The sequence below is a fragment of the Passer montanus genome, unplaced genomic scaffold (genome assembly GCF_014805655.1).
Source record: "Passer montanus isolate IOZ18808 unplaced genomic scaffold, ASM1480565v1 scaffold57, whole genome shotgun sequence".
Taxonomy (NCBI): Eukaryota; Metazoa; Chordata; class Aves; order Passeriformes; family Passeridae; genus Passer; species Passer montanus.
Window position 1 is genome coordinate 3,283,380 of NW_024370705.1, and position 26,337 is coordinate 3,309,716.

The following is a 26,337-nucleotide window of genomic DNA, read 5'->3' on the forward strand; positions in this document are numbered from 1 at the left end:
TGAGCTATGCTGTAACCATGGCATGAAAATAATGCCTGTGAACTATATTGTGTATAACCTGAACATTTACACCAGCACTGGTTGTAAGTGCTGAGTTGTTATGTTGCATGTATTTGCAGTTCACTATATTGATCTTCATGGATGCTTTTTGGGCCTCTGTTCCACAGCCTGGGAACTAAAGGTCCTACGTACAGAGAAAATACAATACTTAAAGCTTAAGATTGTCTTTATGTATTGGCCAACATTATGAGCAAATAAGATACCTGTTTTTCACTTTTAATGTGGAGATATGTGGAAGTTATTCATGGTAATTAACCAAAGCAGTTTCTAATTTCTTAAAAGCTTATTGCACAAGTATATAATTCCATCTAGAAGAGGCAGTCTGTTTGTCAGTGATGTTTAATATTGAGTTTCTGTAGTAGAAAATTCACATTTGTGTTTATATATTAAACAAAAATATTTTAAATTGTGTATCTAGTGGTTTGGCAATTATCTCTAAATTGCTTTTGAATTGGGAATGGGATGAGTGTTTCTTTAACTGTCTCGTATCTTCAGTTTTTATTTGCTCAGTGGTACTTAATTTGGAACAATCATGTAATTCAATTATCTTTGTTCCATATCCATAGCCTTGCTGAAATTAGGCTTTTTGGTTGGTTTCAGAAATATTCAGTTATGTCTTTTGTAGGATAAGACTAATGCAATTAATATTGAGTATTATTCTTGTTCTTTTCCATTACTTTAGCACAAGTTATGGAGAAGCTGTTGGGAGTTGCAGAGTGACTCCAGAGCCCCTCCTTGCTGTGCCCCTGCCAGCAAGGGGTCTGTGCTGCACTGCTGTTCATATTCCCATGCTCCAAACACGGTGTGGTACTTTAGGGAAGGCAATCACATGAAGCTGGTTTAAGCTTCCTGCTGAAATGTCCATCAGAAATCCCGCACTGAGTGATCTGCAAGGTGGCATAGGGAGGTGATTGTGTGTGGTTTAATAAATGCGTGTTGCTGCTTGTTGTGAGTTTGGGCTTTGGTTTGGGGTTTTTTTTTCATTTGGTTGGGGTTTTCCCCCCAGCTAAGTGAGCCTTAACTGCATATTGCCACTCTGAAGATGTAAGAAGTGTTATGGAAAACAGGTCACTGTTACTATGTGCAGGTTTTGCAGTAGCTGCAATTGAAGTAATTTTAGTGGGTTTCAGGAAAAAGCCTTGAATCTGGTGAATTCAGAATAAATTACCACAAGGCTTTTGAGTTGTCCTTTTTTGGCTGTGTAGGTTTTTCATGCTGCAGCCTTGAATAAAATAAGTTAATTCACAAGCTACAGGTTTTGTGTTCTAGATGAGACAAGAACTTCAGAGGGAGCTGCCATGATTTGTCATCCGGTTCTGTATTTGTATTAAAATAAGGAAAATAATCAGCAAATGGCGCTGGAGAAATGGACACTCACAATGACAAACCTGCCTTTTTTTCCTAATTCCAGGGCATATTCCCTTGTGGATTCCAGTCAAGTGTCTACCTTCCTGATTTCTATTCTCCTCATAGTCTACGGCAGTTTCAGGTAAGATTTTCTTTTTAAGGTTCTGCAGAGTTTTTATTTTTTAAGTAAAAATATTGCAGGTGACTGAATACAGTTTATGCCTTTTTGCTTCAGTGTATCTTTGTCAGACATAGCCAACATAAAAATTATTTGTTTCTGAGAAGGAAATGGAAAAGGAAAAAATAATAGCGAGCTGGGGTTTCTGAAAGATGTAATTGTTTGTCATGGTACAAGCACATATAAAATGACTTAAAAGTCAGTCCTTGAGGACAGCTCTGTAAAATCATAATTTAAAGAGTAGAAAAGGACTGTTGAGACAGATAGAAGGTAATGTTCTCAACAGCAGAGTTTCTATCCATTAGCCAGTGCTGGTAGGGTGTGGATGCTCTGCTGTGATTCCAAACCTGTCCTGTGGAACAGCGATCCCCAGCTCCCTCTGCTCCAGTGTCAGCAACAGCTTCTTGGAGAAGGGGGAAACACTGCCAGTGCTGGATTCCAGCAAAGCAGCTGAGAACTGCTGCACCATGAGGTTGAGTCTCATTTTAGGAGACTTGAATGTAGTTTAGAGAAAACTCAATTATCCTTTTAGACTTGCGTGCTGTATTATACAGTCTGTTTTACTGTAGTGGCACCTAAGGAATGAGGCTCCTACTGACATACTGAAACAATATAATCACAATATGAAAGTATTTTTTTTAACTTAAATACAGCATGGTTTTCTTTCTGCTTCTTGAAGAACATTGCTTCATTTCACAGCTCTGTGATAAAAGGCCTTGTACTCACCCTAGAGTCTCTGAACTGCTGTGAGTATTCCTGAAATAGCTGATAGCTGTGCTCATCCATATGATGTAAGCTGCAGCTGTTTTAGGATAAGAGGTTTTCTATCACTACTGTAAGTTAATAAAGTCATATAATGAAAGAGCCAATTTTTTTGCAAGTGCTGTGTGTTGTTGTTAGCAAACATTAGGTAACAGCACTGCTAGTGAAATTAAAATAGAAGGCTTTAGGAAGACAAAATCTAGAGATGATCAGAGTAGAAAAGTAATCAAAGGTTGGATTTGTTTTGTTTTTTCTTCAAGTTTTGAGTCAGATTAGCATATAGTTGAGGAATTAATTAAATTTTTAACCATTTGAATTTATGCTTTTGTGTAAAAAGGAGCTATGCATCTGGCTGCAAGAAGCAATAGCATTTATTAAAATTCAATTATGAAAACATAGTGTAATATGAAACAGCAGGAGTGTGTGAACTTCAACTGCCTTGTCTTTCTTGGAGCTCCTTGCCCTTCAAAGTTTTCCCCTGCTGTTTGCCATCCTCTTCCTATTGGTACCTACACATGCTCTTAGCATTTTGTCCTGTACTTCACATTTAAAACTACTCACCTAGCAAGGACTGTGAACTGCAGAGCAGTCTGGCTCTCTGGGTGGAGTAGTGGGATGGTGATGGATACAGATCCATTGGGGAAATGTCCTGTTTTAGTCTTCTGCCTTTGTGTGTATCCTGAAGACCCCATTATGTGAGTTACAGACCAAAATAGGATCCCACAATTTTAAAATTACTTTCCCAATTAATCTCCTATGTGTGGTTTCTTTAGCAGGTGTCTGAGCTGAAACCCACAGTTATGTTGGGGACTTGGACAAACTGATTCTCTTTGATCAGTGAGTGAGGTCAAAAGCAGTTTTTTACAGAAAATTGTGCAGTGTTGTTAACAAATGTGTCTGAAATACAATTCAGTTATTTAAGAAATTGAAGTATGTTAGTAAGTTACAAAATTATATTCATCTGGAAATTCTTAAAGTAGTAAAACATAAACTTCAGGCAAAGAGGATGAATTCTCTTAGAAAACTGATGTGCTGGAAAGATAAAAGTTACAGCTTAGGGTGCTCATTCTCATCTGTCAGCAGTGGTGTGTTCATCTGGATTTGAGTGCTCGTCTCCTGCAGAGCTGTTGTGAGACAAAAAGAAAATAGCACTCCTCAGTTAACCTTTGTGTTGCAGAAGGGGGGTTTGCTTTCTGATTTTCAACTGAAAAGCAGCAGGTAGAGCTGTTGCAGTATTCCTGGCAAGTGGCTGAAACAGAAGTGCAGTAATAGGATCAGAAAGAATTGGGTGGGTGAGTCATCAGGATAAAACCCACGTGTGTGGTGCATCTAATCTGAGGCAGGCAGCGTCAGGGAACAAAGGAAACCTTGGTCCACTGTCCTTATTAACAGAAGTAGCATTTGTCCAAAACAAATGAAAAAATCCCAAAGCCCCAGTACACTGAGAAGAATGTGTAATAAATGGTGGGTAAGGCCCAGGAGCAGAACAAAGTGCAGTGGCAGAGTTGAGTTCCCCTTCTGTGACTGTGCATGAACGAGCATTTCCTGCCTGCGTTTGTGCCGGGTCAGGAGTTTTTGCTTCCAGCCCTTCTGTACATCTCTCTCATGAGCATTCTGACTGCCCTCAGTCCTTGAACTTGACGTGCTTTTATTTCTGGCTGCCAAAGGGGCAAGTCTAATCCTTTACACCGTTAGGAGCTGTAAACTGGAGCATGCAAGTAGATGGGTTAGTTGTGGATTTTTAAAGAGGTGAGCTCAGCTTCAAACGGGTGTTCTCTGAGGGCAAGACAGCCACCTTTCCAAATGCTTCTGTGTGACTTTCATGTTGGGGTTACTTTGCAGGTAACAGCTAAATCTTTTTCTGTCCTATCACATCCCCACACATGGGCTCTCAGCTTATATAAAGCCAGATTTAACCCAGAATCTACCTGTTCAAATACCTGCTTCTGAGCCAAACCGGGAAGTGTGGGATGACCCTGGCGCCTTGTGTCTCTAGTTTTTGAGTATCCAGAGTGTGGGTGTGAATAGAAAGTAGCTCCCATGGTGAGCCCAGTGTCGTGTGAGCATGGTGTGCTGAGGCTTGGCTTTCCAGTGAGGCACTCCCCTGCTCCCAGAGCTCTCGGGTGGGTGCCTGTCCTCGCTGGCAGAGCAAGAAGGAACTTCTCAATAAGTTGTATCTGCAGGTGCCCCTATAGATAGATCTTTGCATTCCTATTTTCTCCATTGCTTGATGAGAACATCTCCTGCTGGGTTTCCCTGAGGCATTTCTGCAGTGGAGTGATCCACAGCTGAATGTGAACTTTGCAGGCGGTGCCGTGCCAGCAGCTTACTCATTGCTTTGGCCTCAGCATAACCCTCCCAAGGGGCTCCCTGTGAGAGGGTGACTCGTTTGCTTTGAAACCCTGCTGGAAATGCAACCAGCTGGAGCTCTCAGGACCCACTGAAGAAACAATGGAGCAGCTCAGCACCCCAGGGGAGATGCTGACTCAACATTCCCTTTGGGAGCCCAGGAGAAGCTTGAACAAAACAGCGAATGTCTCCCAGCTTGCCATTTCTCTGCAGCCCAGTAGTTTTGAGTTTATCTTGTTTTACAGTATGATTTTTAACTTTCTTAGAAGGTGTTTTAGTGATTGCTTCTTAGGTTTTTTTATTATGTTAGTGATAATTTGTAGCAGAGGGAAGAGCCAAATCATAAAACAGTTGGAGATTATTCAGAGGTTGGCTTGGAAGAGCAGCTGTGTTGTTAAGTGAAAGTAATTTCCTAATTTATGCTTACTTTGGAAGCAAGGATATTTATAGGTAATAATAATTGCTGACACTGTGGCAATGAAAGGAGAGGGGCTGAGGTTGTTTATGAGCAGTAGATCTGATAGGTTTTATTTCCAGTTTTCTCTGCTGATAGAAATTCCTTAAGTTACGAGTTGCCCGATGCCACTGGGAGAATGATGGTGTGAGGTTCTTCTTAACTGTGCTAATTCAGAGGGGAAGAAAACACTGCACTGAGAAAAGAATTATCTTGTTTGTCTGAATCTTGGACCAAGTCCTGGAGGGCTGTCAGCCTCCTCCCAGATTTTTATAGCTTGAGAGGAAAACTATAAAGCTACAATGCATAATGGGGGAAAGGGAGTGCGAGTGAATGATGGAGGCACTCCAAACAAAGGGCAGGCAAAGAGATCTTTAGAAGAACAAGCTAAGAACAACAGATTAATTTGTTAGAATTTTAGTGTTCTCTATTGCCTCTTTTTATTGCCATAACTCTTTAGCTGATGATCCATGGTCTGTGTAGAAGCACTGTGGGATCTGAGGTGGAGGCTTCTGTGTGTTTTGCCTGAGACCTAAAGTTGCTTTAATCTCATAACACTGTTGGGGAGCATTTGCTTAATAGAAGCAAGGGAACCAAACCAGTTCTGTGCTGGAAGAGCCTTTTTCTTGGTTTTGTTCTATGGAGTGAAGCTGCTCAACCCCTCTGTCTTTAATGCACCACACGTGTCTGATCCTATAGACTGGTTGTGCCTAATTCCAGATTCTGGGACTGCAGCACAGACTTTGTCACCTGTGCATTGCAGCACATGATCAATGCACTGCAAGGAAATATCTGTGACACCTCTAGAGTAGTTTAGAAGACCGTGGTGTATTTGTTACTGGTCTGATAAATGAATATAATTTGTTTACTTTGTATAACTCAGTTAAGCTAAACTTAAAAAGAAGTTTAATTCCTGTTGACCTGGAAGTTCTATTGAAATACTTGGATGCTGCTGCAAGCTTAAGACAGGAGCTGTGCAGTGGGAGATGCACAGTGCTTCTGGTGGTTCTCTGTAGCTCATTTGAATAAATCAATATGCAGCTAAATCGTGGATACCATCCATGCATCAATGAGAAACTGTCGTGGTAAACTTGATTGCTGGTATTTTTTTTTAAAAGCACATTGAATTTAACAAAAGAAATTATTGTTGGTCAAAACAGACCTTAAGTGAAATTCTCCCTTTTCAGAAAGTTATGCCAGATGTGTTAGAATATAATTTGGAAGTTGCATCAAAGTGAAGGGCTGTGGCAAAAGGGGTAGAATACTGTCCTAAATTGGAACTTTGAAAAAAAAATTTATATCAACATGAAAAGATGAATCAATAGCAGCTGAGCTGGCTGCTCAGGGGAGTATTGGATTAATAAAAGTGTATTAATTTATGCTATTTATTTGGAGCTTCCTCTATTCATCTGTTCTGTGTGCATGTAAAATATATATCTTGATTATTTTCTAGGCTTTGCTGAATTTTTTTTCAGTGAAGTAAGACCTTGCATTAAGCAAACATTTAAAAGCTAGTTTGGGTCATTCATGAGAACATTTCAAGGAAGGAAATATTATTGTCTTAAAAATGAAACCTGATAGTCAAATTTGAAAGAAAAGGAACAAAAATGAGAACTTGGAAAGAGTTCAAGTTTACAAGAGACTTGAAATGTTTATTGTGCTTCCATTGTGTTCTACACTTCCCAGAAATCAGGTAACAACAAACAGCAGCACAGATATCCAGCACTCCCCAGTGTGGACACTGGTGACTGATCTCACTGTCAGGATCTGGGATGTGGGGCCTCATTTGGAACTGAGCACTTCAGTTATTTGAATTTCCCACTGCCTGTGGTGTTGTTTCTAATAACCAGCATTACAGGGCTTTTGCAGGGGCAGGCTGCTGTGGCAGTGGGAGTGAGACTGCAGCTGATGAGCCTAAACAGGAGTTTGGAGCTCATCTGTCACATGTGCTTTGTTCCCTGCAGGTCTCTGAACATGGACTTTGAGAACCAAGACAAAGAGAAGGACAACAGCAGCACCGCTGGGTCTTTCAATGGCAACAGCACCAATAACAGTAAGGGTCAGCTTTCCTCCCTCCCCCTTCTGCTGCACCTCAGTGCTGCACTCCTGCTTCACCTGTGCATGTGTCTGAGCTGCTGCACTGCAGACTCACCTGCCCCAGGCTGTGTCTGGCACTCCCCCCTCTCTGTGCTGTCCACAGCTGGGGCACGCCGTGGAAGCTGGATTTAAAGCAGCAACTTAACATCTCCATCATGCATAAAAATTGCATGTGGCACAATTGGTCAGGTCTGACTGGCAATGGAAACAGCTTTACTTTGAAAAAAGCCAGCCCACAGGTAGGAGAAGGGAGTGGGATTCCTTCATGGCTGGAGCTCATTGCCTTGGCGTGTTGGCCAGTCTGGAAGCAGGGGGTGATTGCAGGGTGCACTGACAGGTCCCTAAAGAGGATTCACCTTACCAGGAGGGAAACTGAAGCAGAGTTCACATGGCTCTGGGCAGCTCGTTTGTAACAGACAACAAATGTGTGTCTGCACACTGTCTGTTCAGAGTGGGATTAACATGTCAGCTCCTGCCTGGTGACTGTCCCTCCTGTGATCTATAAATAGATTGCAGGCAGCTTGGCCATCTGACATGCACAGTTTTGCAGGTAAAAATATGGAACCAATCAGTTAGAGTGGAACACAGTGTGCACAGTGTGTTGTAAATTCATGCTTGGGTTTAACTGAAGGCAATTTATATTGCCATATTTTGAGAAAGGGCTCTAGAGTGAAATAGTTTCCCAGAGTATAGAAGGCAGAAGTGAGGAGCCCTGTGCATGAAACCTTGAATGCTAGGCTTGTTTTGTTTAAAGCAAGAAGCATAGCTTTAAAATGATGACTGAAATGACATATGTTGTATGTGTCTCTTGCTGGTTTTGTCTTTTCTAATGTAGACTCTTGGAATTTAAATAGTTGTCACAGCACTGCTTCTGTTGGCAGCACAGAGCAAAGAGGTTGCTGTGCTTGGTGGTACAGCAATGAACAGTTGAAGCTTTTGGCATCTGGGAAGGAAGAGAAGACAGTCTGGGGCTAGGGAATAAGCACATTAAGGAGATTAGCTGTCAAAATGATCAGAAATTAAAGGAAGAACTCTGACATTTAATGCTGCAGGCACTAATTCCCAGATGCCAAGGTGGTGTGTGGTGTGTCATTTCTGGGCTTTTGTTTTGTTTGGTTTTGCTCTTGGAAAGTTGAAGGACATGTGAATAAATGTGCTTTCTCAGAGCAGGAGGAATGAGATCTAAGTCACAGATTAGAATTTTTGTGTCTTCACACTGTCATCACTGGACCATCTACATTAATGTGCCAGACCTCAGCAATGTAGAAATCCCAAGTGACTGAGTTCTTCTGCTTTTTATTTTTAAAATTTATTGTACTACTTATGTTTAAGAGTACATGACATGAACTAATAGGCGTGACCATGTGCAACTGTCATGACTTGCATGCTTTTTATTCAGCTTTTATGAAAATGGTTGAATTTTTATAACAGCTACTAAGTTGTAGTGAGTTATTTCATGTGTGTTTGAGGTTTTTCAATGTAATCAGATACACTGGTAACTGAGTTGTACAGGTAACCTGTTATTTATATGACTTGCCACTCTTGACAGGAAAAAAATGAGACACAGTCTTACACAGAAACACAGACACACAATCTGTGTGTATATTTACTTGACTGTGTATGTCTCACAACCCTAAAGGCTTTTCCTTCAAATCCTAGAATTGGTAAAACCCCCTTCACACAGCAGTGTTTAATTATTTTAGGATAACACAGGTGATGTCAAGCTGGTTTTACATCTCTTCTAGGTCTTATTCTTGTATTATTTTCTGCTGGTCACTTCCCAAGTGACTACTTCAGATGCTCCCTATTGTTACTTTAGTGCTCTACAAGTAGAAGTGTGTCTTGTATTTTTAATTGCATTGCTGGTTATGGCTTCTTTCTCCCCAGGGATCAAATGTAAATACAGCTACAGAGACTGCTTAAGTCTTGGAATTTGTGGGGTTAGGTGGACTTCTCAGTTTTGCTGATAATTCTGAAAACTCAGAAATGCAGTAACAGTTGTCCTTTCCCATGATTAACATCCCTGGTCATCACACTGTATGGGTGAGGTGAGGAAATACTAAGAAGAAAATAATTCATTATCTCTGCCCCATTTAAAATTACTGCCAAGTGTGAAATGTGAGCCTGAATTTGTGTTGGTTTTTAGCAAAAAGGCAATTACAATACACTTCACTGACCTGTGCTTTCATAAACAGGTAAATGATTTGAGTATCTTTTGAAAACTGCCCTTTATTGTTAGGCTTGATATTATCTCATGATTGCAGCCTGTGATGAAATTTAAGAGCTTGGTGGCCTTCACCCAAGTGAAATTTGAAGCTGTGGCACCCTTTGCATGAGCTGGGTCAGCCTAACACTGGTCAGGCTTTTCACCTTGTGTTCAGAGATTAAGTAAACCTTACATGTGCTCTGTTCAGCACATTTATGTGTCTCAATGTGAAGTGATTCTAATCCCTAAATAATGTTCATTTTCATGGCTTGTCATTCATTCTGTCTGTGGTACCAGATCAGCCTGAACTTTCAGTTCTGGGTTCTGCAGCGCGGGGCTGTGCTGGCTCAGGGAGCAGCAGCCAGTGCCTGCTCACCAGCACTGAGAGGAACGTGCTGCCAGAGCCCTGCCTGTGCTGGCCAGGGCTGTGTCCCTGCGTGGCACCAACAGGAGCTCGTGTCCCCCTCTCTCCTGCAGGTATTCAAACCATCGATTCCACCCAGGCCTTGTTCCTGCCCATCGGAGCCTCCGTGTCTCTCCTAGTGATGTTCTTCTTCTTCGACTCAGTTCAAGTGGTCTTTACAATATGCACTGCAGGTGACTAAGTTTTCTTCTCTTCATAAGACTTGGAATAGAACAGGAAGTATTGATGTAATTACATATTGTTGGTAAGAATTATAATACACATCACAGTACATTAAAAATAGAATCATCAGGTTTCACAGTTGTATTTTCAGGTCTGGGTAGCTATAAATAGACAAGTATTATTTGAGAAGTATTTTCCACTTAGAGTTGTGCTAAACTTACTGAACTGTAAATTGCCAGAGGTCTAAACATGCCCAGATGTGTTATTTTGCATGAAGTTCACTTGTTCATAAATCAGTGCTCAGAACAGTACATGTTACTTCATGGGAAATAACTTTGAGGATCCTGTCCAGAGACTTCTTGCCTACTTTAATTTTGGTTTGCTTTAATGCAGTTTTTCTGTTTCTGGTCACACTAACATTTGAATATTAATCTTTTGCATTGCTTGAATTTAGAACAAAATTGAAATTTACCTGCAAATAATTTGCAGATCCTCCAGTCCTGTTTAGCATTTACATTTTGTCTTTTCAATAAATGCCAGGGCATTGCTTTTTGGAAAACTTTGACCTATTGATCTTTTTGGAATTGTTCAAGAGACCAGCTGCTGTTGAGAATAGCAAGATTCTTCCTACTGCTTCAGATACACAGCAGCTTCTAAAAATTGTACTCAGTCCACATACTGAGTCTGTGAAGATTGTTAAACTCCTGAATATCTCTTATCCTCTCCTACTTCACTCCTGAGCTGTGCCAGCCTCTTAAACAGGGCTGATGTTGATGGCTGAAATTTAAATCTCTAGTCTTGAGACTCCTGTCTAATTCTGCCTCCTGTAGAGGCCTGTTGAATTCTGTTTTTTTAATTTGGCCTATGACACATATGTTCTTTCCTATTAAAAAAATACTTCAGATAGATTCTACTGTATGCTAGATATGAGGGAAATGTACACAAACAGATATATATAAGATGTAACAAGGAAAGATTTATGACAAAAGAGGAATTTTAATTTGTTGGGATTATTGGACAATTTATTTTTTAAATTACCTTGGGATTTGTAACTTTATTTGTAACACATCTGTGTGTAAGTAGAGGATCCTGTGTCCCTTGGGGCTTGTTGTAGTCTCAGGGGATGGGGTCAGGGCTCTTGGGTATCTTTATTCTCAAACCTGCATTTATGGTATGTTCCTGCTCTTCCTGGGCTTGCATCAGAGGCTGTCATCAAGCCCCGAGCCTCTGGAATGCAGAGCTTCCTCAGAGGCTGCACTGCAGGATGGGGAGGGACCCTGCTGGAGTTGTGACCCTGGGGCTGTGGGACTGACCAAGCTCGGCTCATGCTGGTTTACATCTTCTGCAGCCAGTAGGGGCTGATGTGGGGAACTGCCAAATTGCAGCTGATGTCTGGTTTCTTAAACCCCTCTCAAACCTTCCTCTCACGGAGATTTGCCTTTCAGGGAAGAGTCAGGAGCAAGCGTAGGTGCAGCAAGCAGCCAAGGCCAGGACAGTGCTCGGAGGAGGGCAGAGCCCCAGAGCTGCGGGGAGGGACCCTGCTGGAGTTGTGACCCTGGGGCTGTGGGACTTGGTCCCCCTGTCCCTGGAGAGGGACTGACCAAGCTCGGGTCATGCTGGTTTACATCTTCTGCAGCCAGTAGGGGCTGATGTGGGGAACTGCCAAATTGCAGCTGATGTCTGGTTTCTTAAACCCCTCTCAAACCTTCCTCTCACAGAGATTTGCCTTTCAGGGAAGAGTCAGGAGCAAGCGTAGGTGCAGCAAGCAGCCAAGGCCAGGACAGTGCTCGGAGGAGGGCAGAGCCCCAGAGCTGCCATTGCCTGCAGGCAGGAGTGAGGCCAAGGGACACTGAACCGTGGGGACTGGGGCTGGAGGGAGCCCTGGGCTGAGCCTGGACAGTCGGGATTGAGGCTGGAGGGAGCCCTGGGCTGAGCCTGGACAGTTGGGATTGAGGCTGGAGGGGATGGGAGCCCTGGGGCTGGAGTGGGAGCAGCTCCCCCTTGCAGTGTAACTCCCACTCTGAACGAGCCCAGCATGGGGACAGCATGCTGGGGACAGCGGGGCAGGAGGTGCAGGGTTCCCTGCTGGGCAGAGCTGGAGGAGAGATTCCAAGGGCAAAGAGGGATGAGCCTGTGCTGGGGGAGGCAGGTAGGGAGCAGGGAGGGCAGGCAGGACTCGGGGCAGCAGGGACACAGGGTTCCTGGGCAGTGTTCTTTGCCAGGCACCTCCAAAGATGTTCTTAGTTCAGTTTGTGCAGAGGTGCCACGCTGTTCGTTTTTTCCCTACAGCTTCTGGTTTTCTTCCCCCCTCTGAAATACTGATAGAACTGTGAGTTTTCATGGTGCTGTTTGTATGCAGACACTTTCGAAATTCTCTTTTTAGATTATTCGAGTTCTCCTTTTTTTGTTTTGTTTTGTTTTAAATCTTCCTCCCACCAGAAGGGAAAATGTGGTTTGACCAAATGAATTTTTCTCTGGTTGGCTTAAACTGTGTAGAGAATGGCTTAGACTGTAAGACAATGTTTGATTCTTTCCCATCATCTTCATTTGAGAAGAGAACAAAAATCCCTTTTAAAAACCAGCAACAAAATTTTTTTAAAGGAATAAGTAGAGGACAGCACAAAGATCTGAACTACAGCATGCAAAAAGTTCCAAGATTTCGATTTTCATGGCAGTCTGTTCTTGCTGCACAGTTTTGGATGTGTGCTGCTGGCATGTCTGTGTCTCCACACCCTCATGCTCCATCCTTTTAAACAGTCCTTTAAAAAAACTGAAAGGAAAAATGGTTATAAATACCAGCAGTTACTAAATGTTTTTACAAATGTGTGGGTGGGATAAGTATGCTGCTTGAAAAAGAAAATGTTTATGGAAATAGTCTGTTTGGATATTTATGTATTTTTATCAATCTGTTTTCAAAAACCTAAAGCACATTATTTTAAAAAAGTGAGGTTGCCAGCTACTGGCTATAAGGTTTTTGAAGTTGTACTGTGTTTTTAGTGATGAATAAAGAGTTTTGTGTGAGATGGGGGAAAAATTACTGTCTGAGGTAGAAAATGGGAAAAAAACCTCTACTATGCTGAGTTAGTCTGTGTCATATGTTGCAAAATCGTAAGAAAATCTCACAACTAGTTTGTAGTAGATTTTTTTTTACTCAGAATATGTAAAAACTGTTTTTCTTGCTGACATGATAATGAATAAGTTTTAAGACTTTTTTTAGGGTTTGGGGAAGGGGCATTGCATTCCTTTGAGAGCTTTCATTTTATTTCAGTCTTGAAGGCTCACTGTTGTGCAGAAAACCTCAGAGCTTTGAGCTGTTCATGCTGGAATAATACTGAGCATATGATAATAGGACATTGTTGCAAGAGCTTTTCAAATTGGAGAAGCATGTTTGTGTACTGTAGAAATTCGGTCTGAATGTCCTAATATTACCTTTTCTTCTTTTCCTAGTCCTTGCAACAATAGCTTTTGCTTTCCTTCTGCTCCCGATGTGCCAGTACTTAACACGGCCTTGCTCACCTCAGAACAAGTAAGGACTTGAGCAATCCTTTGCTCCTCTTCTTGTGCGTTGTGTTTCTTTCTTTTAATGAGGATTCTTTAATAAGCATTAACCTCAGGGCTGATGTTTGTGCATTTTTTTTGTGCCCACATCATGTTTCCACTGTGAAAGTAGGAAGCACATTTTCTGCAAGTCACTCACACTTGCCAGCCTGGGAAATGCAATACCAGTACAGGGGACTAGATTTCCCAGCAGTGATTTTTAATAAGTTTGGCTTCTTTTGGCTGAGATTTTAGAGTTTGGGATTTGGCGTTGGATTTTAATGTTTGTTAACACTGGACTCTGGATTTTAATGCTGGCTCTTTTGAAGACTGTAGTTAAACCAGTGGAAATTGCAGTTGTTAATGTCATGTTTTGAAACTAATTTTATTTTTTAACCTTGTGATTGGAGTTCATTTTGCTAAAAGCACTATCTTAGGTGGTGCTAGGAATGTTGGAGATTTCAAGAGAGGTGCCAAGATTTACAGGATTTTTCCCATCTCTGCAGTTCATGCTTTACACATAATATTTGAATGCGAGGAAAGCTTTTATTTTGTTGCTGTTTTGGTACCTATTTGTGGCAAAGGAACTTCCCTTCAGTTGTTCTTGGCATCTTTCATCAGCAGTTGAGCCATGTTCCAGCAGTGTCCATTTTCTGTTCTTTAAATGGAAACATAAAGTCTTGCAGCTGATGTTTTGTGTTGTTCTAGGATTTCCTTTGGCTGCTGTGGGCGTTTCACTGCTGCTGAGCTGCTCTCGTTTTCTCTGTCTGTGATGCTTGTCCTTATCTGGGTCCTAACTGGCCACTGGCTCCTAATGGATGGTGAGTATGTGAATTAAGGGGTTTTACTCCTGGTTGGTGCCTCTCTGACACATCATTCACCCTGATGATGGGTGAAATTTGATAATATTAATGTCTTGGCTGCTGAGCTGTGTGGCAGACTCCCTGAAGAGCCACTGCCAGGAACTTGCCAGGGGAGTGCTTGGAATACCTGTTTTTCTGGTTTGTAAAAGCTTCCAGGGAAGTGCCAGAATACTCATGGAAGATACTCTGCACCTGTGTGGTGTGGGGTGAATGGTGAGGTTGAGTTAAGGATGTGTGGAGACAGTGGTTGTTTGTGATTCATAGCTTGATTCTAAAAACCTGGTTAATTTTTGGAGTGCATCTTGTTGTTTATTGGTTCTGATGCTGAAATAATTGGTTGTGAGGCAGCTCACAGTGGCTGGTTGGCTTTGATCTCTGCTATGCTTGCCTTGTGTGGTGAGATGGGCGAAACTGGCAGTCAGCCAGCTGGCTTGAGGGTGTGATTTACTGGGTTTTTTTATGGTGGTTGACCTGAATTCCAGCTTACTGTTCCAAAAAGGAGCCTTCATCCTTCCCTCCTGCCTTCCAGATCTCTTGTGCTAGCTCTGGCTCTTAGTTAATCACATGGTAAACTGATCCAGCTCACTAGAATGGCAGCATACTTGGGTTTTGCCAGCCTATTTTTCTGCTGCTGCAGTGAGATGAATTGGATTATTGTGTAGTCAGGTATGTGCTAAATTTGGCAGAAGGTAAGTGGCAGCATGATGGGATCTGAGGGGATGGAGTGGATATAATAGCAAAGGATGAAGGAGTAGCCAGGAGCAGGACCTCTGCTTCTCAGCAGTGTCAGGCAGCTAAATTGGCTTAGGACATGGTGTAATGGCATGCTGAGGTCGTGCTTGCTTGAGGAAAAATTGCTGCAACAACATTACCTGCCCTTGAAATTGTTTGTTACAATAGAAAACATTCATCCCATGAGCTTCAGCTCCTCCTAAATGAGGTAGCAGCAGCACGTCCTTAGCACTGAAACCTCTCCTGGCACCATCATTCTTTCTTTTACATGTGGGCACTATGCTTCATTCATGGTTTGAACTGCTTTAAAAGTCCCACTTGTTGTATGAAAGGGAAATACCTTTTGAAATACCAGATGGTAAATGAAAAAATGCAGGGTCTGTTTTGTGATAAGAGTAGCCCACCATGAAATCGAGGGTGACACTTGATCTGCAGTAGCTGCAAAGCTGAAAGGAATGTCAAGTGTGGATTTTGGCAGAATCTGAAGAGCTGTCTACACTGAGGTATCAGCAGAAGCATTTAGTTAAAAATAGTTATTTTTGTGAGTGCTTCAGTCTGACATGGTGGACTTTGCAGTAATTCATCTACAGGGCTCTGAGCTGCTGGTGCAGACTGGTGTCTGGCTTCTATTTCTCTTGGAGGTTTTTTATGATTTACTGAATTGTGTTGCTGCTGTCTCACTTTGAATTATTTTATGTAGTTTATTAAGGGAGCTTGAACTATATAGGTGATCCTCCTGCCATTTGCTCAAATTCAATTAAATCCGTGTTTGCCAGTGACAGTAAACAGGGAATAGCTTTTACAGGCCTTTGTCAGGGAAACAGACAACAGAGTGGAGCTTTACACCTCATCCTGTGCTGCTGCATGTGGGATCCCACTGTGCCTTCTCTGGCCGAGTCCCGGAGGCGCCGGGGGCAGCGGCACTGCGGCACCGGGGCACTGCTGTCCTGGGCAGCTCGGCTGTGCCCGGCCCGGGGACCCCGGCTCGGCCGTCGCCAGAGGATGAACAGAAGATGAACCGGTGTTGTGAACGTGTCCCGCGGGGCTGGAGGAGGAGCTGCGGGAACGGGGGAGCAGCAGCACTGGGAGCCCTGGCTGCTCGCTCGGGCTGTCCGTTCGTTCTGTCCGTTCGTTCTGTCCGTGTGGAAGCCTCGCAGCTCCGGGGCTGAGGAGAGCACGGGAAATGCCTCTTGGTAGTTGCCGGTCCTTACGAAATCGAGGTGTGGGGGTGCTTGCTGGAGCAGCTTCAGTGCCCAGATGCTGCCCTGCCCTGCCGTGGCTGAAGTGGTTCTGAAGGCAGGGAGTGTCACAGGGCAGAGTGAGCCCGCGTTGGCTCGGGGGTTGTTCTGGCATGTGATGATGCACCTCTATAGGGACTGAAATGCTTCTTACTCTGAGAGACTGCTGGGTGACAGAATCACCCAGGATGGTCACTGTTCCCTGGTGAAGCCTGGTTAAAATGAAAGCTTTCCTAACTAGTGCACAGAGCTGGAGATGTACACAGGAATGCTGTAGATGTGTGGGATATCAGTAGCTACAGAGTGAACAGCATGGTCACAGAAACCCCGGGAGCTGCTGCAGCAGTTGGGCCCCACTCCCTTCTCTTGAAATACACTTTCATCAGAGCAGAGCTTCACCTGCTGGCCTGTGGGGGAAGTTAAAGCCTCCCCAGCCTAAGCAGTGCTTTCTCAACCAGACTCTGCACCAGCAGCATCTTGGAGCATTCTCCTGCTCTGGATGCAGGAGAGCTGGAAAACTGCCAGTCTAATCACATATGCAAGAATATTCTTAATCTTCAGAATATCCCTGTTCCATAAGGAGTGTGTTTGCAGGGACTCTGGAGTTCATTTGTTCTGTTAATTGATGGTTAACTCCTCCAGTGCTTTCTTACTCAGCCTCGTTAACCCATTGCCCAGCACTTCCAAACCAGAGCTGCTGGTTGTGTGGCTGTTCTCCCTCTTGTTCTGTCTTTCTCTCATCCTTGGCTATTTTTTTTATGATTTGAAGTATATTTCAGTGAAGATCTGCCTTATATAGTTTGTCAACACTATGCATGAGCTTGGGTAGGGAAGCTGGCTTCCATTTAGAGAAGTCCATTGACTGCACTTTGGCCCATATTACTTGTACTTGCTCTCGGGCATTCCTGCTTGTTTTTTAAATTTACCAGTGTTTCTTAAAGCATTTGCAAAACTGTGTAATTACTAGCATGTGTATTTCACTGTCAGCTGAAGGAGTTTTTCCATCTTCTTTTTACCCAGTATTTGCTTAGTTTGATGCCTTGTGCATGTGGCTGTGCTCATTTTGGTGAGAGAGAAATGGAATGTGTGAACAATAGATAAAACTCATACTGGTTACAGTATTTCCATTTCTCATTAATTATAACCTGGAAATCCTCTCCTAAATATAGGCTTGCTTGAGTTATTATTAACACTGGCTTTAGAGAAACCTCTTTGATTTAAAACAGTCTGTTCCCTTGTATTTGCTCTTCTGCTGAGGCAGTCTGTATACTCAGGGCTATACTGAATTACTGAATGCAGTTCTCTTTCCTGCTGCTTTGCTGTGTCAAATTCTTTAAACCTCAATAATTTGCTCACATTTTGTAGCTAGTTACAGTTGTGCAGCGTGATTCAGGGTACATTTTTATGTCAGTGACCCCACTGCTTTGTCAAAACTGGCTGCTGACACTTGGGGTTGTGCTAAGGCTGCCAGTTCTCAGGAGATGAGGGGGGCTTGGCAGAACTGCTGGGTGCAGCCCCTGGGCACTGCAGGAGCCACGCTGGCAGGAGGCCTGGGGCATGTTCATCCTTGAAATGTGTATGGATGTGTTTCCCTAGTGAGTGGATGGAAGATCTCCCCAGCTTTCAGGTGAAGTACAAGTGGTAGGTAATTACAGCCTGAGAATGCAGAGGTTAATTTGTCCATTTTGGCTGAGTCCAGCTGTCACACTGGTGGGCATGTGCAGAATTAATTGGCTTCCCCTGCAGTTCCAGTTGGCAAAAATGGGATTGTAACTTCTTAAAAATTCCATGTCTCATGTTAGACAAAGACATTTTGTTGACAAATGTCTGCATGATTGACTGTAGTCTGATCCCAGCAGGGCTCCATTATTCCTTGCAAATAGACTGATATCACAGATGAAAGCTGTTTTGCTTTTAAAGGTTTGTTTTTTTTTTTTTAGAATTTGTTTTATTATAAGTGTTTCTTTGGGGAATTACTTGTAACCAGTAGAAATACATTCAGTTGTCACTTGAGTATCCTTGGTAGATGAGGCTGGGCTCAAAGAAGCAGGCAATGACACAAAAGTGAAGACTGGGCTTTTGTTTAAAATCTTACCTTCCTACCCTGACAAAATTCCCCTTGGTACAGAGTAAAAATCTGAGCTGTGTCTTGCTGTTCAGCTCAATGATCTGGCTGAAAACTCACCCTTAGGAGGGATTAAGAAAAAAACTTACCCATATTTTTTCCCCTAAGCTTTCACACGCATTTTGGTTATTGGGAAATCCTGGATATCTAAATGATGTTTCATGGTATTCAGACAGTGTTGCACAGTCTTGCCCAAGCAGAAGTTTGGTTTGAGTGGGTTTTTGTCAGACCAAGTTCTAACAAGTCATGTAACCATGCCCTTTCTGAATTAAGAATCAAGGATCTTACTTATTTTATGTATTTCTTAAAAAAAACCTCAAAACAATAGAGGAAAAGTAGAGGTTTGTGTTTGGGGCACAGAGAATTCAAAGTTGTTTTGTTGCCTCTGTTTTAAAGTGGGTAGTCAGGGTTGTACAGGGGAGGAGGAGTCTCCAGAACAGAGGACATGGAAACATTTCTTTGTGGTGGGTGGTGGAAGTTGAGTGGAACAGGCAGTTGTGCCTGGGGAGGGATCTCTGCCTATGAGGGAACGTGTTGGCAGTTGGCTGCTGAATGTATTTTGACTCTGTTAAACCCTGGTAAGAAGAATGTCACTGTCTGGAAATGGTAGACAGTCATCTGGTGCATGCAGAGCTGCACAGGTGCAAACAGAGGCTTCTTTGGGGTCCTGGAGGGGAGATACTTTCTTGGGATTGGTGTTTTTCTGTTTGTTCTGCTGGTTTTAATGAGCTGCTGATGTCTTGCATTTTGCAGCTCTGGCAATGGGCCTGTGTGTTGCAATGATAGCCTTTGTCCGCCTGCCGAGCCTCAAGGTTTCCTGCTTGCTGCTCTCTGGGTTATTAATTTATGATGTCTTTTGGGTAAGTGTTTGCTTTGGTTTTGCTAAAACTGTTTTTATGCTTTGGATTTGTAATTGGCCTTGGACCTGTTTTACATGAATTATACTGGTATGAATTGAGGAAGTCTGGCAAAGCCAAAAGATTGGCTCCACCACTCCATTCTGAGGTGCTGAATTCTACAACAGGATACATAATTTCCTTGCTAATTATTTGAAATAAAGCATAATAAGATTAGAATATTTTGGCTTCTGCATATTATTAAAAAACCCCAGAATTTGGATCTCAGATTTTGAAAGCTGGCTGAAGATGAGAACAAGCACTTCCCACACACACAGAGCTGTGTCCACACCGGCACAGGGCACACGTGCTGACTTGTGATTAGCAGTGAAATCTGCAGAACAGGAATGGCAGTGCACTTACAGCCAGACAGGTTGGCATAAAATCTTAGTGCACTTCTACAAGAAACCTGACAGAATGTGTTCTGTAGTAGCAAGAGGGGTTTGTTTTACTTTTTCATAACACCAAGCACTGATCCAAGGCAGCACCCACTGACTGCTCTGGCAACCAGAGATTCCAGTGGGATGTGCTGTAGCATAAAAGCCTTTTACAAGAAATGAGACACGGGCTGCCTCATTCCATTTATGAGTGAGCACCATGCTCACCTCTTCTCTGTTCTGCAGATTCCTTCAATTTTCACAGTGCTGTTATCTGCATTTGTCATCCCACACTATCTGCTTGTTGTCCAGACAGATTCTTTGCTAAAGGATCTCAACATATTAATCAATATCTTGATATCAAAAAGTATATTCCAGTTATTCTTAGGATTAATAGTGTAAAAAGCTCTATCTGAATTTTTGAAATACATTTTGCCTTTTATCACCATAAGGAAAATAGCTTTTTTTTTCTTGAGTAGCAAAGCAAACATGCATTCAGCTCAAGTTGCTGTGTAACTGCAGTTTGTAACTTCTGCTTACCTTGCTCTGTAGGTCTTTTTTTCTGCCTACATCTTTAACAGCAATGTTATGGTGAAAGTGGCCACACAACCAGCTGACAACCCCCTGGATGTGTTATCGCGGAAACTTCACCTGGGACCAAATGTGGGCAGAGATGTTCCCCGTCTGTCGCTGCCTGGCAAACTTGTGTTCCCAAGGTAAAAGCTTCTTTCACTGTACTACATGAGGAATGTTTTCCCTCCATGTACTTAGTAGTGCTAACTCTGTTGGAAAATCCCTGTTTAGTCATTCCCTCTTCAGGCTGTAGAGGAATGTGGTGAGCAGTGAGGACTGGACACTGCAGATTCATAGAGAAAAGAGCCTGGCTGGGATAGAAGGTGCCCTGTTCAGAGCAGGATGCACTTCTCAACATTTGTGAGAGTTCTGCAGCCTGATGATTGCTAGTGTGACCTCACTCTTAAAAGATACAAGGTCTATTGTAACATCAGAACAGTCTGAATTACTGTGTAATTGCAGATGATGAGGAAGGAGTTGGAAACTGATCTAAGCAAGGGTGGCTTACCAAGCAAGCACAGTGCTGAAGGGAGATCATTCCCCATGTCCCTGCTCCAGGGGTTCCCTGGTGGCTCACATCTGCAAGCAGACACGCCCAGGGCCTGCTGGGGCAGCAAGCTCAGTGCAGCAGCAGGCAGGCAGTAAGTTTTGTTAGGGTATTACTCTGTTCTTGTATCTTTACATGTTAGGATGCTGAAATTACAGAGATTAGAAGTTGATTATCTGCAGCGATATGAAATCACAGTGACAAAGTTAACAATTTTTCATGAAAAATATCTTGGATTATTTTAGTTCTTAATCTTTTTCACAACTGGCTCTTTTCTGGGAATCTGGCAGGACTGGTTTTCTGTTTTGTCTGAATGTCCAAAATGGGTGTACTGGCTTGTTTTCGATCTGCCTGCACAGGGATGAAGATGCACTTCAGTGGAAATCAACAGTCAGATCAAAGCACCAGTTGGTCCCTCCCATCAGTGCTGAGGAGGGACAGGACTGAAATACTGGGGCAGTGGGTCTGTTTCATTGAGTGGTTTAAGGGCAAAATCAGTTTAAACACTACTGGGAGAAGGAAACTTGTTTGGAGCAATGTCATCTCTGCCCAGATGGGTTTGTGTAAAGCTGAGGAGGTGAAGAAACCAGTGAAGAAAACCTCATTAGCCAGCACTGGGTTCATGTGCAAGTTTGCCAGTAGAAGGAGGGGCTGTGCCAAATGAAGCTGAAAACCACAGTGGAGGAGTCTAGAGCTCGTCACCTTTTGTTTTGGCCATGAACCCAATTCCAGTTGCTCTTTAGTTCCACAGGCAGCCACTTCTCCATGCTGGGGATTGGAGATATTGTGATGCCAGGGCTTCTGCTGTGCTTCGTCCTGCGTTACGATAACTACAAGAAACAAGCCAACAGTGATTCCTGCGGCGCCCCGGGGCCAGGGAACATCTCTGGCCGTATGCAGAAGGTCTCTTACTTTCACTGCACACTTATTGGCTATTTTGTAGGTGAGTAATTAGTTCAATATTAAGATTTGCCTAAGTGAGCAGATGTGGGATTATTGTAGTAGGTTTAAAAGATGATGAAAGCAAGTGTAAAGAGGCTTTGAGAAGATGCTTGGTTATGTTCTTTTTAATCCTCCTCTCTTTGCGTTTATTGGCATGGTCTAGGGAGAAAAGCCCTTCTATAGTCTGAAGAAATGTGTTTCAAGGTTTTTTTGTAGTTGTTGTATTTAGAGGATGAAAGAGAATATCAGTGTGCTTTTGTTAGCACTTGCACTTTGCTTCACTGGCATAAAAAGCGTTGTAGCTAATCCCTGAGTGATGGGAAAAATATGGAAGTTTCCAGATGAATTCTGTTGTGCATAGTACATAGCAAATTTAAGCAATTCACCTAGGCAATTCCTGCATTTTGTATTCTGATCCTGACATAGTACACAGAGAAAATCATCAATAGGTACAACTGGAATTGTGTATAATTCGCTGTAGCCAGCCCTTTCCTGCCTAATATAAAATAGGCTTTTCCCTCCAGCCAGGGCATGCATGTGCATATCCTGACCTCCTGTGGCCCTTCTGAGGCTGAAAAGGAAAAATCCCTTCCTACCAATAGCCTTCCTTCCCCCACACCTCGATTTTCCCCCCTACAGTCCCTTCTGGCAAGTGTCCAGGAAAGTCATTCCTGATGGGTACAGCCCTTCCTCTGAGCCCCAGCTGCTCAGGCCAGGGGCCACAGACCAAGTCTCAAGAGCAGCATTTCAGTGCAATACAATCAGCTTCTCCCCTTCACCTTTTGTTGTATTTTGTCTGAATTATTCTTGGCTTGGTCTGAGATTCAAAATTGGGCCAAGTGGCTCAACACAGCCTAATACTAAAACAGAATAATTTTTCACTCTTTTGTTTGTTTCAACTGCATTCAGGGAAAGCAAAGCACAGAGAAGTAACATTTCCTCACCTGTCTCTCAGAATGGGGGTGAAGGAAGCCTCAGTGGATGAAATGCTGAGAACATCCACCTGCAACCTGAAGATATTGATAGTGACTTTTTTCTCTTCCAGGTTTATTAACTGCAACAGTAGCTTCTCGTATTCACCGGGCAGCCCAGCCTGCCCTGCTCTATTTGGTACCATTCACTTTATTGCCACTCCTCACCATGGCCTATTTAAAGGTAAGAGGGGAGGACACGTGGGCAGCAGGGAGCTCTGGGCCAGCTGGCAGCAGGGGCAGTGTCCTTGCACTGGGCAGCAGCTCTCAGGGGGAGGATGTGTGTCCCTGGCAGTCCTGCCCAGCACAGAGTAACCACTGCTGTCAGGTCAGTCTTCATTTCAGAGGGCTGAGCAACTGAGAAATGAGTTCCTGAAATAGAAGATCATTAATGCACATAAAGTACCAGTAGTCCTAATCTAAATAAATTCTGAAATATTAAATTCTCTTTTAATTGAATATATGAATTTGTCCTTGTCCTGTTGCTCATTAAATACCACATGCACAAAGTTTGAACAGTGATTGGAGAGGCAGAACCTTGCTTGCCTTTTCCCAGTCACCTGTTCTGAACAGAAATTGTAAAATTTGCCTTTTCCTCCCAGGGCTGTTGTTGAAGCACACATCTAGCACTCTGCAGAGTAGAATGTAAGAAAGGGCAGGATTTTCAACCTGAATAATTATTTCCTTCCCATCAGAAACCTATTTTGGTTATATCTGCTCTAAAAGTAAGGTATTCTGGCCTGACAGGGAAAGGATTTATTTTTGCAGTCTTTATTGTAATTTGTAAAACAGGTGAAGAATAGATTTGCTCTAAGATGTGTTTGCAATTCTGTGTGCATTTTCAAATGTGAATTCTAAGCAGAGTTGAGCATTTCTGAGGGCACCTCCTTGTGCTGTTTCCCTGCCTAGGGCGATCTACGTCGCATGTGGTCTGAGCCTTTCCACTCCAAGTCCAGCAGCTCCCGTTTCCTGGAAGTATGATGGAACGGACAGGAAGTGACCTGAACTTCTGCCTTGGTCCTTTTCCCTTTAACTTGTGGCTTTGTTGTCTCCTGAAGCTGGACTGGCTGGTACTGGGGAAGGTACCAGCGATGGGACACGTATGAAAGGACTTTGTATTAAAGGAGGGAAAGAAAAAGCTGAAATCCCAGAGCTCCGTGTGACTCCGTGTCTCCCTGCAGATGTGGAACTGGGGACCCTTTGTGCAACTGCAGCCACTTTCCTCTTTTCCTCACTCGGACGGATTAGTACCAGACTATTACCTTTGTGAGAGAGGAAGAGACAGACTTGAAACTAAAAACGGCTTGAAGTCGTTCAAAAACTTGAACACTAAACACAAAAACAGTTAAACAAACTGAGGCTTCTTCAGAGAACCCCTCGTGGACATTGGGACCAGTTTCCTGCAGGACTTCGGTTTTGAAAAGAACTGAGACAGAAGGTCTTCTGTCACAATATTGGGTTTTTTTGATTTATTAAATATTTCCTGTGGTGTGAGGTTACTTATTAAATCCACAGACATTGAGTGACTTCTTGCAGTATACATATAAAATTTGTTGTAACAAGTTACATTTCCACCCAGATGTCATATTGCAGTGAAAAAGGGCACGATTTTTATACATATATATATACACACATATAGATATATATATGAATAAATAAAAAGGAAACCTGCTAAGATCATGCTGTGTAGCAGACAGGGGCTTGCTGTAATTTTTAGCATGTAGCGCAGTTACTCTGGCTTTATGTATATGGATCTACAATGAGCTGCTGTTTTCCCCCCTCCTACAACTGAACCTGCAGTTTAAAACCAAGTGTAGTATTTGTACTGGTTGTCCCATGGACTTTAGGGGATACTTGATTTGATCAATGTAGCAAACTAGGGAAGAAAAAAGTTCAAACCCAGCCCTGTGTGTCTGAGGGGGGAGGAGGTGGGGGTGTCTTTTTTCTTTTTTTTTTTCTCCTTTGATTTTTTTTTACAAACAGCTCCCTTGCAGGTTTTTAGTGGTTCTTTCTTGACCAGTGCATGTATTATAGCAGCAATTGTCTTTGTGCTTTCTGATCATAGTAATGTATCACTTGTAAATACATTTTTTCTATTTTCTATTTTTTTGTATTTTTTGCATTTTGTTTCATTAGTGTGCTGTATTTTTCCATGCCCCTGCCCCTCAAAGAAAAAAAAAAGAAAAAAAGAAAAACTGTCCTTTACTGTTGTGACTGGTTGGAATTTGTGTGTGGACTGCTTTCTACCTGTAGTCTGTTAAAATGTGGATTTTATTCTTTCTTTTTTAAAACCAACAGTTCCAGCTGTTATTTTATTGACTGAAAGGTTTCCCTGAGGTAACTAAACTTTTTTCCTTTCATGTACTGTGCCAAGTGAGGTCTGGGGAGCTCCCTGAGAGCTCACAGCTCTTGTTAGTTGACAGATGCTGGAAGTGTTAGTGGCATGGGAGGAGGAGCAATGTTGGAGACTGACTCTGACAGCAGTGAGGTGACTTGGGGACTGGTTTTGTTCAGCAGGTAAGGGAGGAGCTGCTCAAACACGCGAAGCTCTCTCACTGCCGGGTGGTACAAGAGCATACTGGACATGGCAGGAAATTCTGTCCAGCCACATGTGTGCTGTACCATTAATGTCTTAACACCTTCCTCTGTTCTCAAGCAGGTCTGGCACTGGTGGCAGAGGGCCTGACGCCTCTGAGCTGGCTGGGATGCACCTCCAAGACAGCTGGAATGTGCCAGGATAAACAGTAAGACACAGCTCAGCCTTTGGGGGGGCAGGGGCGCTGAGATTTAGCAAATGTGGGGGGGTGTGCTGGGGGGGATGCTGGGACTTTCTCCCACACTCCCCCCGAGTTCTTTTCTTTCCCTTAGCTGAAAGCATTCCCTCCACCATGTGCCTGCAGTGCTCATCCTCAGGTAACTGTCACTTTTTAATGAAATTCATAGTTCTTCATTGAGAATCTGCTTTTTCTGTTCATGTCAGGTGTGAGGTGACAGCCTTGCTGGGGACACTAGAAAGGCATCAGTTTTGAGCTATACCTCAAACATGAGGTGAATAAAATACTGAGGAGGTATTCAAATAAAAAAGGCTTTTTTTGGTGGCTTTTGTTTTGCTGAGAGGTTCCAAGCAGTGGAATAACAAATTCAGATCCACTTCACTGCAGCTTTATCTGCCCAGCCTTTGCACCTACCTGACAATTGTGCACAGCTCAGGCACCATCAGCCTCACAGCAGTTCCCTCCTTTGGAATTATTTCTTTGGAATTCCTCTGGAATTAAAATAGGAGGTCTTTCTCTGCTTTGCAGCAGCATTTTTAGGCCCTGCCTGCTAAGTGTCTTTATGAGCAATTTCTACACTTAGAGAAGCATTCTGGAGAAAGTTTTGGAAGTGGTAATTGATTGATACTTGATGAGAATTAATTCAGCTTTCCCCAAGAAGCCTGGCCCTCCTTGTTAAGCTGTCTTGCCTCCCTGCACTGTGCCCTTCTTCTCCTGCACCAG

General features: G+C 43.0%; 1 protein-coding gene across 1 annotated transcript; it reads left to right on the top strand.

Moving 5' to 3' along the window:
- The first annotated feature begins 1,412 nt into the window (after positions 1–1,412).
- Positions 1,413–25,131, top strand: SPPL3 (signal peptide peptidase like 3). The gene is made up of 10 exons (XM_039725825.1): positions 1,413–1,549; positions 7,115–7,203; positions 9,931–10,050; positions 13,487–13,565; positions 14,285–14,397; positions 19,288–19,394; positions 20,360–20,523; positions 21,671–21,870; positions 22,915–23,024; positions 23,750–25,131. Exons 1-10 carry the CDS (start codon positions 1,413–1,415, stop codon positions 23,819–23,821), a joined length of 1,191 nt encoding a protein of 396 aa, XP_039581759.1. The 3' UTR covers positions 23,822–25,131.
- The last annotated feature ends 1,206 nt before the right edge of the window (positions 25,132–26,337 follow it).

Coding starts and splice junctions, on each gene's coding strand:
- SPPL3 (XM_039725825.1), top strand. CDS start 1,413: ATGGCGCTGGAGAAATGGACACTCACAATGACAAACCTGCCTTTTTTT. Junction 13,566..14,284: donor CCTTGCTCACCTCAGAACAA/GTAAGGACTTGA, acceptor GTGTTGTTCTAG/GATTTCCTTTGGCTGCTGTG. Junction 19,395..20,359: donor TAATTTATGATGTCTTTTGG/GTAAGTGTTTGC, acceptor CTTGCTCTGTAG/GTCTTTTTTTCTGCCTACAT.